General features: G+C 53.9%; 1 protein-coding gene across 2 annotated transcripts in view; it reads left to right on the forward strand.

The window, feature by feature from the left end:
• TTC38 (tetratricopeptide repeat domain 38) overlaps positions 1–17335 on the forward strand; it is a 37630-nt gene that overhangs the window by 3801 nt on the left and 16494 nt on the right. The window contains exons 3-11 of one of the 2 annotated variants that reach the window (XM_011984047.1): positions 466–547; positions 2021–2192; positions 3283–3456; positions 6424–6499; positions 9402–9521; positions 11789–11848; positions 13053–13091; positions 14896–14977; positions 16234–16399. In XM_011984047.1, coding sequence (XP_011839437.1) covers positions 466–547; positions 2021–2192; positions 3283–3456; positions 6424–6499; positions 9402–9521; positions 11789–11848; positions 13053–13091; positions 14896–14977; positions 16234–16399 — 971 coding nt within the window. The remainder of the gene's footprint in view (positions 1–465; positions 548–2020; positions 2193–3282; positions 3457–6423; positions 6500–9401; positions 9522–11788; positions 11849–13052; positions 13092–14895; positions 14978–16233; positions 16400–17335) is intronic. The other variant, XM_011984048.1, reaches the window with a different exon arrangement.

Consider the following 17335-nt stretch of genomic DNA (forward strand, 5'->3'; position numbering starts at 1 on the left):
TCGGGTGATGTGTATTTCATTTCTTCATATAAAGAAAGTTATCAGCCAGGTTATGCCTTCTTTGGATTAGAGTCCAGAAAACACTCAGTGTTCTACAAAGAAAAACAAATCTGGATTTATTTTTATTTTTTGTTTTTTGAGACAAGAGTGTCTCTGTCATCCAGGCTGGAGTGCAGTGGCGCGATCTTGGCTCACTGCAGCCTTGGCCCCTGGGTTCAAGTGATTCTCGTGCCTCTGCCTACCAAGTGGCTGGGACTACAGGTGTGCACCACTATGCCCCACTAATTTTTGTATTTTTAGTAGAGGTGGGGGTTTCAGCATGTTGGTCAGGCTGGTCTCGAACTCCTGACCTCAAACGATCTGCCCGCCTTGGCCTCCCAGAGTGTGAACCTGGATTTAGAGCCACACCTTTGCTAGAATGATCCAAGGGCTCCATGAGGACTTGTTTTGCTTTTCCCATTTTAGTATGTAAAATGGACCAATGACAAGAGTCTCGGTGGCATCGAGGGCTGCCTGTCAAAGCTCAAAGCAGCAGATCCGACCTTCGGTGAGTAACACCTTCCCTGGGTGGAGGAGCCCCGCTTGACACAACCAGCCCCTCTCTCTTTTCTTTACCACAGACACACAGTTGGGATGGGGAAGGCAGGTTGGGTGGCAGTAACCAGGGTGGCATTTGCACAGAGGGAGAGAAGATGACAGCTGCCTTTGTATTTGGAAAAACAGTCACTCCCATAAAGATGCCAGGTTCTAATAGGCATTTTTCTTGCCTTTTCTCTGATTACCATCAATTATTGAATAAAGATGCTGATCTCATTTCTCAGATGAGGAAACTGAGGGTTGGCAAGAGTAAGACCGTACTTAAAGCCACCCAGCTGGTGATTGACAACTGGGATTAGATAAGCTTCCTGAATCCAAGGCCCAGGCCGCTGGAACATGAGAGGTGGCTGCTGCAGCCTCCGTCAGGGGACCAGTGAGACCTCATCTAAGTGGCCAGGGTGAGGTGATCACCGATGGGTGACAGAGGCTGGCATCCAGGCAAGCCATGTGTACAGCGGGCATGGGAAGCCAGCACAGTGCATTGACGGTGGGTGGTTCCAGGGTGCAGCAAGGTTCCGGGCCTGGGGGAAGGGCTGATGAGGGGACAGAATCTTGTCAGGGTGGCAGGGACCCCCTTCTCACCCTGCTGCAGCCTGGTCAGATTTAAGGCAGGGGCTTGTACTGCCCTGGAGAGGACAAACAAGGAAATAACTAGGGGAGAACAGAGAGCCAAACCCAGTCATGGGGAGCCAGGAGCCAGGGGTGGGCTCGGACTCTGAGCAGACCTTGAGCCCTGATCAGAGGCCTTCAACCACCTGAATCATCAGTTGGACTGGGCTGGGCTGAGCTGGGCTCGACCATCGGAATCACCAGCTGTTTTCCAGGGGACACATGGGTGGTCCTAGCACTATGGTTGGGTCCTAGATCCCAGGCCTGAGCCAGTGATCAAGTTCCAAATGCCAGTGGACACCCTGGCTCTCCCAGAGTGTGGCCTGGGAGCCTGCACTCCTGCCAGCAAGGCTGCTGCGAGGCCACAAGGCACACACCCCCACCCTAACTTTTAGCATGTGTGAGCAGCACAGACGGGATCGTGACTTCTGTGCTCCAGGGCCTCCTTGGTCCAGCCCGTCATGAGCAGCATCCACTGATGCCTCCCGGGAGCCGTGTGCTGGCTGTGTGATGGTGGCCGCTGATGAGCCTGCAGGCAGCCGCTAAGTGGCTCATCCAGTGAAGGGGAAGGTGCTTTAGACACTGGCACTCAGCACAATGCCCTCACTAGACAAATATTCAAGGGTGCCTTTAGGCTTGCTGTTTGCTCCATGCTTGACAAGTGCCGAGGCTGAGTTCTGGACAGTTGGCAGGGCCACAGTGCACAGCCTACTGCTGCCTGGCTGGCCCCTCCTGGGACATGGGATGTCTCTGTGACATGTGGAGTCTGGGCTGGGCTGGGCTGAACCACCAGCTGTTCTCTAACCTCCACCAGCAATGGGCCACGCCATCTCTACTGGCCTTGTACTGATTGGCACTGGAAGCTCCGTGAAGCTGGACAAAGAGTTGGACCTGGCTGTGAAGACAATGGTGGAGATTTCAAGAACCCAGCTGCTGACAAGGCGGGAGCAGTTGCACGTGTCTGCAGTAGAGACATTTGCCAAGGGGTGAGGGACCTTCCTGGGCCGGGAGCTGGCACCCTGAGGCTGTGCTGGGGGAGTGGCAGGGTATCCCTTTCCTGACGCCCTTGGGAGCAGGGCGGGGTGGGAGAGTGATTCTCTCCTTGCCTCCTGAGATGCTCTCATGGAAAATCACATGAGATTTTAATATAATATACAATAATAATTGTATATTATTTTCCTTACAGAAATAATAGGGTCACTCTACAGAAATTACTAGGTTAGGGAAGAGAGAAGAAAACATGCTTCTTCTAGTGGGAAATAAACAATCAAATCAAATCTTCGCCCATATGTTCCTTGCTCTTGCACTGGCTTTCACATCATCCCCCCACTGTTCCCACACTGGTTCCCTTGTTCTCTGGGACGGTCCCCATGTCTGCTCAGGCAGGCGAGATGCCCTGCAGAGTTAGATGATCTTAGCTGATTGTACAGGGATCCTGAGACTGAGGAGGTGCTGCCTGGTCTTCCTTGTGAGTCATCCCAGGTGTGGTTCCACCTCGGAGACGTCCTATAGGTATCTGACCGTCTCCAGTGGGATTATCCTCGGCAATTTGTTAAACCTGTTTTTTTTTTTTTTTTTTTTCAATTGAACTGAAGAGTAAAATTTCCCACTGGGTTTTCAGTTTTCTGTCCATAACCTAACACAGAAATTGATATTTATTTATTTATTTAGACAGAATTTTGCTCTTGTCACCCAGGCTGGAATGCAATGGCACGATCTTGGCTCACTGCAACCTCTGCCTGCTGGGTTCAAGCGATTCTCCTGCCTCAGCCTACCAGGTAGCTGGGATTACAGGCACATATCACCACACCTGGCTCATTTTAATATTTTTAGTAGAGACGGGGTTACATCATCTTGGCCAGGCTGGTCTTGAACTCCTGACCTCATGATCCACCTGCCTTGGCCTCCCAAAGTGCTGGGATTACAGGCAGGAGCCACCACGCCTGGCCAGAAACTGATTTTTAAAAAAAGACGTCCATGTAGACCATGACATTGGTGAGAAACGATGGCTCTTACATTCCCTGTGTGGGTGGACTGTGTGTTCAGTGTTGGTGAGAAATCTTTCTCGGTTTCCAGGAACTTTCTGAAAGCCAGTGAACTATGGGAACAGATTCTCCGGGACCACCCAACAGACATGTTGGCCCTGAAATTTTCCCATGATGTTTATTTTTACCTGGGCTATCAGGAACAGATGCGAGATTCTGTTGCTCGAGTTTACCCCTTCTGGACACCTGACATCCCCCTAAGCAGGTATGTGCCAACTGGAAATCACATTGTTTCTGTTTCTTAATCTCTCTCTTCTGCCCTAAAAATATGGTGACTCTCTTGGGCCTGTCCTAAAAATAATGGGACCATTGTTGCTATTCTCCTAGTTCCTTAAAGTTCAAAGGCTTCACTTTCTTCATTTGATTTTCATCCCACCTGTGGATGAGGTAGTACCATTAGGTATCGATCAGTGTGGGATTGTTTTTGCTGCAGTAACAAACATCCCCTGGTTCTTCTTCCCCAAAGCTTATTACAGCAAAGGTTTATTTTTTACTCATACTACATGGCACCTTAGGAGGGATGAGGGCTCTGCCGCCATGTCCTTGTCTGCATCCAGGATCCCAGCTGATGAAGCAGCTGCCCTCTGGACACACCTGTCACTAAGAGGGAAAAGCAAGCTTTCCTAGGGGGGCTTACAGTGACAATTAAAGGTTTAGAATGAAAAGGATACCCTGCCACTCCCAAGTCATTGGCTAGAACTGATCACATGACCTCGCCCACCCACAGGAGACCAGGAAGTACAGTTCTACCTTGTGCTTGGGAAGAGAAGGAGGCCTGGAATGTGCATGAACAGCCCCAGTGACCACCACACAGGAATGACTTCACTGCAGCTTCATTACAGGATAGTTGTGAGGTTCAGAGAGGTTAATAAGCTGTATTATTTAGTCAGCACCCTCCAGAGAAGCCCAGAGAGCTCTGAGACAGAGAGACAGAGATTTATTTTAAGGAATCGACTCATGTGAGTGTGAGGGCTGGCAAGTTCAAAATCTGTAGGGCAGGGCAGCAAGCTGGAAATTCCTGCAGGAGTCAGCATTAGCCTCGCATCTGGAGGCAGTCTGCAGGCAGAATTTCTTCTAGGGGCCTCAGTCTTTCTCTTAAGACCTTTAACTGATTGGATGAGGCCCACCCACATGGAGGGTAATCTGCTTCACTCAAATCACATCTAGAAATAGCTTCACAGGACTGGGCACAGTGGCTTATGCCTGTAATCCCAGCTCTTTGGGAAGCTGAGGCTGTAGGATTGCTTGAGGCCAGGAGTTCGAGATAAGCTTGGTCAACATGGCAAGACCCTGTCTCTACAAAAAGAAAAAATAAATGAAAAAAGTTAGCCAGGCACGGTGGCATGTGCCTGTAGTTCCAGCTACTCAGGAGGCTGTGACAGGAGGATCTCTTGAGCCCAGGAGTTTGAGGCTGCAGTGAGCTGGCAATCATGCCACTGCACTCGGCCTGGGTGGCAGAGCAAGACTCCATCTCTAAAAGAATATATATTTCACAGCAACATCTAGACTGGTGTTTGACCAAACAACTGGCACCATGGCCCAGCCAAATTGACACATAAAAAATTAACCATTACAAGAACCTAGTAGTACCTGTCACACAGTAAGCCTACAAGAAATAGCTTAAGTCTTGAGGATTAAATGACCCCAGTAAACACATGATACATATATATATAATATATATGTATGTATATTTTAAAGATAACTCTGGAAGCCGGTGCTTAAGAACATTGCTTCAATGAATAACAAAAACTAGAATCAATCTTCTTGCACAGTAGTGAAGCTGACATCTTAGTCTCAGACAGAAGCCCCATTGCCCTATTTTGTTTTAACTTAACCCCAAGAAATCACAGGAAAGAAACCTGTTTCATGTATGACCACCCTAGATACTCGGGTGGGCAGTTGCAGATGAGATTGGAAGTGTGGGCTGGGTGTGGTGGCTCATGCCTGTAATGCCAGCACTTTGGGAGGCCGAGGCAGGTGGATCACCTGAGGTCAGGAGTTTGAGGCCAGCCTGGCCAACATGGTGAAACCTCGTCTCTACTAAAAATACCAAAATTAGCTGGGTGTGATGACATGTGCCTATAATCCCAGCTACTCAGGAGGCTGAGGAAGGAGAATCGCTTGAACCCAGGAGACGGAGGTTGCAGTGAGCTGAGATTGTGCCACTGCACTCCAGCCTGGGCGACAGAGCGAGACTCTGTCTCCAAAAAAAAAAAAAGAGAGAGAGAGATTGGAAGTGTGCAATTATTCAGTAGTGTCTTCCAGCCCATCCTGGACTGGGCCTGGGCTGAGGGTGAATTGGACAGACGGGTCCCAGCCTGTAGGAGCTCCGGGTCTGAGGAGGACCCGGCTGTCCACTGAGTGCATTCCAGGCCAGGCAGGGGACCGTGTACAGCACTGAGGAAGCCGAGGAGGAGCTGTTGACAGCCCACAGGTCACGGAGGCTTCCCAGGGAGGTGCCCGTGGGTCTTGCCTCTGGGTGGTGTCACCATGCAGACAGGAGGAAAAGAGCTCTTGTTATTCTCAGTGGAGGCCCGTGTTGATTTTTAGAAGGTGGGATGCTAATTGAGGAGCAGGGCCGCTCTCTGTGCCGGGTCTGGGGATGATTGTGCGGATGTAATGTTCATCTTGCCCCTCACCAGTCTGAAGCACGGAATTGCTGAAAAGCACAGAGCTTGGCATGGAGTTGGAGGTTGTGTCCATCTCCTGTGGCTGCTATAGCAAAGGGCTGCAAACTAGGTGGTTTGGAGCAGCACATAGGTACAGCTTTGAGGGCCAAGAGTCCCATCCAAGATGTCAGCAGGGCCAACGCCCTCAAAGCCTCAGGAGTGGGTCCTTCCTGCCTCTTCCAGTGCCTGGTGGTGTCCGGAGTTGCCTTGAAGTCCCTTGGCTCGCAGCTGCATCACTCTGCCTTGGTCTTTACCTACCTCCTTCCCTCTGCATCTGTGTCTTCCCACGGCCCTCTTATAAGGACACCAGTCATTGTGTTAGGACCCACCCTAATCCCGTATGACCTCCTCTAAACTTGATTACCTCTGCAAAGACCCTATTTCCAAAAAAGGTCACATTCCCAGTACTGGCGGTTAGGACCTCAGTGTATCTTTGTGGGGACACAATTTAAACTGCTACCTGTCCATCGTTTTGTATTCTGAGATATTTTTTCTGTGTTTAGCTATGTGAAAGGCATCTACTCTTTTGGCTTGATGGAAACCAACTTCTACGACCGGGCAGAAAAACTTGCCAAAGAGGTAAGTGGGTCCTTCCCAAGGTGCCTGACCCCTCGGGGAGCAGCTGTCGGGTGGACCAGGGCATGTGAGGGGCACCATTCATGTGTGACCCTGGTGAACCCCATCCCCACTCTCACTTCCTCAGAGAGATTGGGGAGCTCATGTTAATGTGAGCAGCTGCCGCCTGCCAGGGGCTGTCATTCACCTGTGGCCCCCCGAGGTCCCCAGAGCCACGTTCCTTGGCTAACACTGGTTTCCCCGTCTACAGATGAGGTCGATGGGGTACAGGGAGCTGGGGTCAGCCCACTCACTTGGGGTTGCACTGAGTGGCAGGTCTGGGCTCCCACCAGCTCTGCCTGGCTCCAGAGCCCACACTGCCCTGCAGGGACAGGAGTTTGTAGGAGGTGAAGTGTAAATAAACGTTGGCTCTTCCTTCCTGAACTTCGCATTTCTAAGCATCACTCACGGCACCAGAGGTTCAGGGACCTGAGTGATGATGGCCAGTCATGACGATTGCTGGGTGCCCATGCGTAACTGGGCCCAGGGCCAGAGGGCAGGCTTAAGCTGTCAGGCATGGGGCACGGGTGGTCTCATGCTCTGGGGGCCCCTCTCCTGTACTTCTCTTCTTGCAAGATTGGAAACTGAGGCCCATGGAGGGGCTGCCATGCACAAGGGAGTGACCGCTCCTCCTGTGCCCGGCTCTGTGCGGCACTTTATATGTGTCTGCTTGCATCCACACAGCCCTGCCCACGTGATGTTCAACTCCTTGTTGCCCAGATGAGGGGCCCGAGGCTCAGAGGCCAAGGCTAGAGCCTGCCTGAGGCCACATGGCTCAGAGATGGCAGAGCCGGATTCCACCCAGGCCACCTGGCAACGGCTGTCCTTTCAGCTGCCTGCTCCAGGCCGCGCCTCCCAACATCCTGGCGGGGTTCTTCCCCCAGTAGTTGCCTTAGTCGGCCTGCAGCACCCTCCCCAGGAGACAGCATTGGGGCCCAAGGGTCCCTGGGCTCTCTGAAGACTGCTCTGATTATAGAATCTGAGACTTGTGTCTTGAGTGATATGTTCTTTGCTTTAACTCTGAGTCAGGGCTGGTGGGGGACCCGAGTGGCTTTCTGGCAGTCTTGGTTCTATGGCCTGGGTGACCAGACACCACATCCAGGGATCAGCTGTAGGAAAGTCCCTTGGAGACCATGGCAGCTGGGCCCTCCTATGGGTGGCATCCATCTGGGCACCTGAGAGCTCCTGAGACAGTTGGAGAAGCTCTGGACAAGAGTAGCTGTGGGAAACCAGATGTGGCAAGTCCCCTCCATGCCTTGCAAGGAGGAAGAAGCGGTGGTTAGGGTCCATTCCGGCTCCGTTGCTCCCCTTTCGCCTCCTGTCCCTTGTCTTGCAGGCACCAACTCTTTGACTTCAACACCAGCACCCCACAGGCAACTACTGGGCAGGAAAAGGGGGCTGTGACGGGCCAGGGGTGGTAACACATGGGCCATGTGTCTGCAGCCCCAGGCCGGTGAGGGCAGGAGGAGCCAGGGCAGGAGCAGGCAGGCAGCAGGCACAGGCACAGCCACAGAGCTTGGGGACCTGGAGCTCCAAGTGGCTCGATGGGTAGAGGCTTAGGGAGGAGGCAGCAAGCCGGGGAGCCAGGAGCCAGGACTGTAGAGGGGCAGGCGAGGACTGGATTCTGCTGGGCCTTGTAGCCTGGGAATGCAGTTTGGACTCCTTCCCAGGGAACCATGGTGGGACTCCAAGAGAGGAAGGAAGCCGGTCAGCCCATCAGAGCTGGTGACAGCCACCACCCTTCACTCCCTCCATGCATGAAAGCAGCATGCTTAGCAGGGTCCCATCTCAGGACCCCGCGCCCAGCCTGCTTAGACTGTGCCCAAGTGTCCCGTGCTCAGAGCCCCTGCCCCGGGGGTGCCCACAGTCCCCTACAGACACACTTCCTTTCCCTCCGTTCCCACATGACGTGGGCCGGGCCCACGAAAGCTGAGAGGTGGGCAGAGAGGCAGGGCTTGCTGGGGCCGACCTCCTGCCGAAAGCCTCTCAGCGGGTGCTGGGCCAGGGCAAAGGAGCGTGGGGCTTCTGGACCCCTATGAAAGGCGTGGGGAGACTGAGGCAGTGGGGCTGGCGGGAATTCATGATTTGGCATGGGGGACCTGGGTGCAAGCCAGGCAATGGGACTTCTGTCAGCCTCAGTTTACTGCTCCATTTTCTAAGCTCTGCCTGGGACTGAGTAGATGCTTAGCAAACATGAGCTAAACACATAAATAGAAGAAAGAAACAGCTAGCGGATGAGGATCATTCCCTGAGCCCAGCCTGCCTCTCTGGTCGCTGTCAAGCTCACAGGTCATGGGAGCGGCTGTTGTCATGAACTGTGATAACCTTAAAGCCAGCTGTTTCTGCACCCAGAAAGCCACGTGTCCTCACATATATGGTAGTGGGAAGAGGCAGCCACAGCCACTGGAGGACTTGACAGTTCACAGCGCGTTCACGTGGGCAGTAACCGCTTCTCTAAGAGGAAGGCAGCATCCGTGGCCTTCCTGGCAGCAACTGAGGCCCAGAGAGGGCGGGCATGTTTTGCAGGCGCCTCGGCTGTGTGCAGAATGCTGTGGGCTTGGGTCTGAGCGCTGGCTTTGGAAAGATCCTGCCGCTGTCCCGCTGGGTGAAGTTGCGTAGCCTCCCTAAGTCTCAGCTTCCTCGTCTGTGAACCGGGCAGTGAGGCCCATGAGCTGGTGTGCCCGGGCAGGCGGGAAGCGGTGCTGATTGTCCGTGTTTTGAGTCGGAGCCCCATCCCCCCACTTGCTCCACCCCGTTCAGCCCAGGCCCCTCTTGCCCCTTAGAGACGCCTGCCCCTGTCGTCGCCTGCCCTGGCAGCCTGGCCGATCTGCTTTATCTGGAATCCTCTTCCCCGCACCCTGTGCAGGCTTTATCTATTGACCCGACAGACGCATGGTCGGTGCACACCATGGCTCACATCCACGAGATGAAAGCAGAGATCGAGGATGGCTTGGAATTCATGCAGCACTCAGAGACCCACTGGAAGGTGCGATGCTTGTCGGCGGCTCACCTCCCTGGGAAATGCAGTGCGTCCCCTTGAGTTAGGCTGAGGCTTTATGGACAAGAGCTATGGGGCTTGGTTCCCTCTCCTCCTTCTCCTGCACCTGCCTCAGGTGTTTGGCTGCTGAGCAGAGCACAGTCAAGATTTTAGTCCCCACCCCAGGCCTATACCTTGCCCTAGGGACTCCACTGAGGGTCCAGCCCAGACTTCTCTGCCCTCACAGGGCCTAGTCAAGGGGAACGATTAGCCTCCTAGAAGCACATGAGCTACACCATGACAGGGACCCTCTGTGGGATGTGGAAACCCAGAGGAAGCATTAAACTCAGCTGGACTTGGGGGGACAGTGGCCAGGGAAGGTGTCCTGGAGGAGGCAACCTCTGAGTTGACTACTGAAGGATGAGCAGGTGTGTGCCACACAGAGGGGGAAGGTGGAGAGCATCCCAACCGTCACCAGCTTGAGCAAGGCTTCCAAGGCCTACAGTGGCCTGTGAGGGAGAGGAGAGCTGCACAGTTCGGTGTCCTAGAGCCCAGGTACAAGGCAGACATGGGCCGTGCAGGAGGCTTTGTCAGTCCCTCTTTCCATGGGAGGCAAGGTGGTGTCCAGGCAGAGGCAGAAACGCCTGCAGAGGCCTCAGAGAAGGAAAGGCTAGCGCCATGGTGGAGGTGGGCCCTCTGGACAGACGGGGCTGCGTCAGGTGAGCCTGTTGGGCTCAAGGGAGATGGGACCTCCTCGGAACAGGGACACAGGGTCGCTCACTCAGCGCTGATTGAATACCCGCTTTGTTATTTGGGGTCAGCAAGAAATCAGGGAAGGGTGAGCACTTGGCTCCCAAGCAGGGGCCGTGCAGTCTGAGCCGTGCAGCGGAGGACCCTCGGGCCTCCAGATTCAGCTCTGTCAAGGGGGCAGCTGTCAGGTTCCCTTCTCGGGGACAGTGAGGTTTGTTTGAGGTTTTTGAGTGCTGGGCACTGTCCCTTGTTGAGGATCACGAGTCCTGTCTCCCGAGCTTGGAAATACCCTAGCAGGGGCCAGCTCTGAGCCCAGCACAGGCCCTGCTTTAACACTGCTTCATACTGAGGGCGGCCTAAGGGAGCCACTGACATGCGCCCCCGCCGCCGCAGCTCTCGGGGCTTTGCCAGCACCTGTTGGAGTTTGGCCCTGGGCCTGCTGATCTCTGCAAGTTTTCTTGGTTTGGTTTGGTTTTTTTTTTGTTGCTGTTGTTTTTTGAGACAAGTTCTCTCTCTGACAAGTTCTCTCTCTGTCACCCAAGCTGGAGTGCAACGGCACAATCAGGACTCACTGCAGCCTCGACCTTCTGGGCTCAAGCGATCCTCCCACCTTGGCCTCCCAAATAGCTGGGACTACCGGCGTGTGCCACCACACCTGGCTAATTTAAATTTTTTTTTTTTTTTAGAGAGACAAGGTCTCCCTGTGTTGCCCAGGTGGGTCCTGGACTCTCGGGCTCAATTGATCCTTCTGCCTCAGCCTCCCAAAAGTGCTGGGATTACTTTTAGGAGGCATGAGCCGCCGCGCCCAGAGTTTATCCAAGTGCCCTGAGCTGTTTGTGCACCCATGGGCCTTGGGCCACTCCCTGTGGAGTGGCTCTGTGATTCCTTTTCTCAACTTCACATGTAACGAAGGCAAAGCTGGAGTTGCTGAAGTAACTTCCTCTGCACCAGTCCTGGGGCTGCTGCTCCCCAGCTCAGGCAAGCAGGTTGGGAACCTCCCCTGGCCTCCGTTTCCTCCTTGGTAAATGCAGCATAATAGTCACTGCCCTTCCAAGTGGAAGAGATTATGTGGCCGGAGGCGCCCAGCACAGATATGGAATATTGTTTCGTGCACTCAAAGATGATGGTTTCTGTGGCCGGGTGCGGTGGCTCACACCTGTAATCCCAGCACTTTGGGAGGCTGAGGTGGGCGGATCACCTGAGGTCAGAGGTTTGAGACCACCCTGGCCAAGATGGTGAAACCCTGTCTCTACCAAAGACGCAAAAATTACCTAGGTATGGTGGTGCACACTTATAATCCCAGCTACTCAGGAGGCTGAGGCAGGAGAATCGCTTGAACCCAGGAGGCAGAGGTTGCTGTGAGCCAAGATCGTGCCACTGCACTCCAGCCTGGGGGACAGAGCCAGACTTTGTCTCAAAAAAAAAAAAAAAAAAAAAGATGGTTTCTGCATTAGCACAAAACAACATTTTTTTTTTTCCCATAGGCCTTCAGACTTTTCATACATTCTTTTTTTTTTCTCCTTCAGGACTCGGATATGTTGGCTTGTCATAACTATTGGCACTGGGCCTTATATCTGATTGAGAAGGTAAGGTGGCCGTCTGTTTGCCCTGTCTTATCCTGTAGAGATTCCAGAGGGAGAAAGATTTTTCTAGCTTTTGTTGTGTATTCACATCCCGTGGAGCCCTGATGCAGTGGAGCATTAATGTTTCCAAAGAGCGTTCCAGGCTTGACCTGTTGTAGGGATTTTTCACTGTAGAGGCCTGGAAATCACGTCTGTGGTGTATAACTTGTAGAGATCATTCAGAGCAAGTGCCTGTGGCTGGAGCGGAGAGCCAGACGCCCACCCCGCAGGGTGTACCTGCCTGGGCCATGAGATCTTGTAGCGGGAGCCAGGGTATGGGGCATCTGCTCGTGACACCCTTGACCCCAGTGATTCCGCCACAGGGTTCCGTGTGCCAGACTGTCACTTCCAGTGCTCTTTATCCTGCACAAAAGCTAGAAGCTCCCTGAATGTCCAAAAAGTGAGAAATGCTGAGAACGTGAGGACCCTGTCATGACATAAGAATGTGATGATAAAGTGTCTGGAAGACAGCACAGAACGCAGCTAAATGTACAGGAGAGGAAACATATGCAGAAAAGAAAAAGGCGGCTGGGCGCAGTGCTCACGCCTGTAATCCCAGCACTTTGAGAGGCCAAGGCAGGCAAATCACCTGAGGTCAAGAGTTTGAGACCAGCCTGGGCAACATGGTAAAACCCGGTCTCTACTAAAAATACAAAAATTAGCTGGGCGTGGTGGCGCCTCCCTGTAATCCTGAGGCTAAGGCATGAGAATCACTTGAACCTGGAACATGGAGGTTACAGTGAGCCCAGATTGTGCCACTGCACTCCAGCCTGGGTGACAGAGTGAGACCCCATCTCAAAAGAAAAAAGAAAAAAAGAGAAAAAGACTAGAAAGAAATACATGAAAAAGCTTGCAGCAGTTAGTATGAGCAATACCTATATTAACTTTTCCACTAGGAGAGAGAATGCTTCCACAGCAACTGTTTCTTCAGTGGTGGCGGCACAGGTACTGCTGTCCTTTCTACACTGGGGAACCAAAGGTCCAGTTGAAAGCGGGTTCACCTTCTCCCATCCCAGTGCCACCAAGACACTGCCCGTCCCCCTCTGAGAGGAGGTGGAGGCCTGAGGCCATGTGCTCAGGGGGCTTTGGCCTGGCCGTTTTCAGTTCACGTCCCAGTATTACACTTTGCTTTCTCCAGAGTTTAATCAGGAGACCTTTATTCTTCCAGGGCGAATATGAGGCCGCGCTGACCATCTTTGATACTCACGTAAGTTGCGCTCACACCGTGTTCAATTTGTTGCAGCATTTTGCCTTTGAGTCTCAAAGAGACCAAATCTTTGAGTTCTTCAGGATTGTCCCAGCCAGAAAAACAGCTAGAGCAAGAACATGTTTCTTGCGTAAGGCCTGATGGGGTTAATTTTGCCAAGAGCAATGTTGTAACCCTGCCTATGCTGGGGACAGCGGTTGGCCCTGCTCAACCCTGCCTATGCTGGGGACAGTGGTTGGCCCTGCTCACCCCGAGGGTGCTGGTAGATTTACACATCTAAGGGCCTCGCCTCTGCAATGGTGGACTCTCCTCCAGCCCTTTCAGATCACTTTTCTTTGGTAAGACAACTGGTCTACCCATAAGAATTTTATTTATTTATTTATTTATTTTGAGATAGAGTTTCGCTCTTGTTATCCACGCTGGAGTGCAATGGGGCAATCGGCCGGAATTATTTTTCTTCACTATAATAAAATAAAAATAACATAAAATTACGTGTACAAGGCCGGGTGTGGTGACTCACGCCTGTAATCCCAGTACTTTGGGAGGCTGAGGCGGGTGGATCATTTGAGGTCAGGAATTCAAGACCAGCCTGGCCAACGTGGCGAAACCCTGTCTCTACTAAAAATACAAAAAATGAGCTGGGCATGGTGGTGGGCACCTGTAATCCCAGCTACTCGGGAGGATGAGGCCTGAGAATCGCTTGAACCCAGGAGGCAGAGGTTATAGTGAGCCAAGATTGCGCCTACTGCACTCCAGCCTGGGTGACAGAGCGAGACCCTATCTCAAAAAAAAAAAAAAAGAAAAAAGAAGGGTACAGCTCTGTGGCATTAAGTGCATTCACATTGTGCAACCATCACCACCCTCCATTTTGAGAACATTCTTCATCTTCCCAAACTGAAACCCTATACCCATTAAACACTAACTCCCCATTCCTCCTCCCTGGGCCCAGACATTCTTTTGAGAGGGGGAAAAATGCCTGACTCACAGCTCCAAGGACCCCAGGGATGGCTTCATCATAAAAACCTGGAACCACAGAAATGCTTGTGATCTGGGGATGTAAACATGAGAGAAAAGCACACAATAATTTCCCTTGGTCAGGAAGTTGTAGTAAGAAATGAAGGGTGGGCCGGGTGTGGTGGCTCACGCCTGTAATCCCAAGCACTTTGGGAGGCTGAGGCTGGTGAATCACCTGAGGTCAGGAGTTGGAGACAAGCCTGGCCAACATGGTGAAACACGTTTCTACTAAAAATACAGAAACTAGCTAGGTGTGGTGGTGGGTGCCTGCAATCCCAGCTACTTAGCAGGTTGAGGCAGGAGAATTGCTTGAACCCAGGAGGTGGAGGTTGCAGTGAGCCGAGATTGCGCCATTTGCACCCCAGCCTGGGCGACAGAGGGAGACTCTATCTTAAAAAAAAAAAGAAGTGATGGGTGACATACTCCAAGAACTCGAGGTGGCCTGCTCAGCAAAGCTGAATCTAGAAACGTGATCAGGCAGACAACCCTCCCACCGGTGTGGTCTGAGGCCCGGGGGTGGGAGGTGGCTGATGCTTTGGGCCTGGTCTGGGCCCTGGATATGCAATGCAGTGGGCTCTTTTTTCAGGTCTGCCTGGTGACCCCTCTAGTGCTTGAAGCAGTCTACACCCCAGGCAAGGGTGATGGGCCTGTTAGTTGGGGTGATGGGGACAGTGGCAGAGGGCTTGCTCTATACAGGCCCCACCCCACCTAGACAGGCTGACCCTAGCTGTGCCTGCAGCCCCCTCATCTGGCCCACCAGCTGAGCCCGCCTTGGCGCCCTGTCTTCCAGATCCTTCCCAGCCTGCAGGCCAGTGGTACCATGCTGGACGTGGTGGATAGCTGCTCCATGCTCTACCGCCTGCAGATGGAAGGTAGCCACCCCTGCAGCCCCACTGGCTTCTGCCTCTTCCTCCCACATCATGAGGAAGAGGGTGCTGTGGCCTAGGCCCAGGGCTGAGCAAGAGCTCATGGGTGAGCCGCTCCAGACCCCTCTGCAGACCTGGCCGCTGCCTTGGGTACCGCTCTGCAGCTGCCTCCCAGCTGGCCCAAAGCTGGAGGGGGTGCCCAGGCCACACTGCCCTTTCTGACAGTTCCTACCGCTCCTCGATGTGGAAGCCTCCAGCTGTGTACCCAGGGCGGCACCTGCTGTGCTGTTCCCACTGCCAGCCTGCCAACCCTTCGGGGCACTGGTGGCACCTGGCCACCTGTCTCGATGCCACCTCCTTTCCTGAAACATGAGAGAGTTTCTCAACTCCCTGGGATTGTAGACAGGTTTCTCAACCTTGTCATGCTCTGCAGGTAGCCTGGAGGGATCAGCCACAGCTCTGGGGGCTGTCGAGGGCTCCAGCCAACCACTGGGGTGCCAGATGGTTCTCCCCTTACCTCAGGCTCAGCAGAGCCATCTGGAACCACAGAGGCCTGGGCTAGGCCCTGGGTTAGCAGTACCATGAGGGGTGCAGGCCTGGGCTGAGCAATTCAGGAACCCGAGGGAGTGCATGACAGGCTGTGTCTAGAGATTCAGAAGGCTTCCTAATGGAGGTGAAATGTGAGCCCCAGAAGCATGTGTGGGGCTTGCTGGGCAGACAAGGGAAAGAGTTACACTCAGAGAAAGCAGACCATCCAAAGCTACCGGGACGTAGAAGCCAGCAGCCTGCTGCAGAACAAGAGGCCAGAGGGCGGGCTCGATGTGGTCAGATCAGGCAACAGCAGGCTGAGGGGTGCAAGAGCCAGGGAGCCCACCCGTGGGAAGGGCAGGCTGAGGCTGGAGACCCAGAGAAAAGTGGGGAGCCCGGGGCATCCATGGGGAAGCCGGGGGTTGTGTGGGAAGGCCGGGGGATCCAAGAGGCCTGGGGTTTGTCAAAGCAGGCAGAGGTTTTGTTTAATAACCTTTGACACTTTTTAAAATGTGCTTCCTACTTAACGTGTCTATGGCTTCTATAATTAAACAGTCCTAACAGAGGCCTAAGCACAAGGCCAGACGCTGCCCATGGCCCTGCCTACCTCCCCGGCCTCTCACCTAGGACAAGGTCATCAGGGCCTCCAAGGGAAGCGCTGTGGGGGAGGCCCTTGCACAGGACACATCCCAGAGCCTCATTCCAGGCCCTGGGTCTCCTCCCCATGTCCTCAGGGGTGTCTGTGGGCCAGCGGTGGCAGGATGTCCTGCCTGTGACCCGGAAGCACAGCCGAGACCACATCCTGCTGTTCAATGACGCACACTTCCTGATGGCATCCCTGGGTGCACACGACCGCCAGACCACACAGGAGCTGCTGACCACCCTGCGGGACGCCAGCGAGTATGCAGAGGGGACCTTCTTGGGGTGGGGGTCCTCACCCTGCCGAGAGGGTGACGGGGTGCTAGGGCCATGCTGAGACCTGTTCAGTGCCTGCCCTGCCTGTGAGTGCAGCAGAGCGATGCCCGTGGAGGCTGCTCCCCAGTGTGCACCGCTATAGATATGTGTCCCCTGGTGCAGACTCCCGAGGCGTGTGCACCCACAAGTGTGTGGCCCACAGCTCTACAACTGGTTGCCCCAAGACACAGAGCTGCCTCCATCCCCATCGTGGGTATGAGATCCTCAGGATCACAGGGCTGCCTACCGTGGAGAGGACACAGCGAAGCCCTGAAACCAGAGACACCTGCTGCTTACAGGCCCTGAGGTCCTGGACGAGGTGCTTCTCTGGTCTGAACCTCAGTTTCCCCATCTAAATCAGGGATAGTGCCTGGCAAGAGCTGGTGAGGGCTGACCTGGGGGACCTGGGCTGCCCTGCCCATTCCCTTCTGGGGGTGGTGATTGCCTTGACTTGCAGTGCCAGGCCTTTGCCTGTCTTGTCAGCAATCCTGACAGTTCTGTTAGACTGGCACTGTTATGCCTGCTTCACAAGTGAGCAAACTGAGGCTGAAAGGTTGGGGACCAGGTAGCTGGAAATGGGCGAACTCCAACCCAGGTCTGAGCTTAGTGCCCTGTCCCGTCCCCTTGATGGGCTGCCCCGCCTGTCACCTCACCTCATCAGCGTGGCATGTGTCAGGCACTGGGCCAGGGACACCTCGCTGAGGAAGAAATGGCCCTGCCCCTCCCGGATGTCCTGTGATGGGCAGACAACTGAGGGCACTGTCTCGGGTTCGCAGATCTCCAGGGGAGAACTACCAGCACCTCCTGGCCCGAGACGTGGGGCTGCCCCTGTGCCAGGCCCTGGTGGAGGCTGAGGACGGGAACCCTGACCGCGTCCTGGAG

This window comes from Mandrillus leucophaeus, unplaced genomic scaffold (assembly GCF_000951045.1).
Source record: "Mandrillus leucophaeus isolate KB7577 unplaced genomic scaffold, Mleu.le_1.0 Scaffold26, whole genome shotgun sequence".
NCBI classification, from domain to species: Eukaryota; Metazoa; Chordata; class Mammalia; order Primates; family Cercopithecidae; genus Mandrillus; species Mandrillus leucophaeus.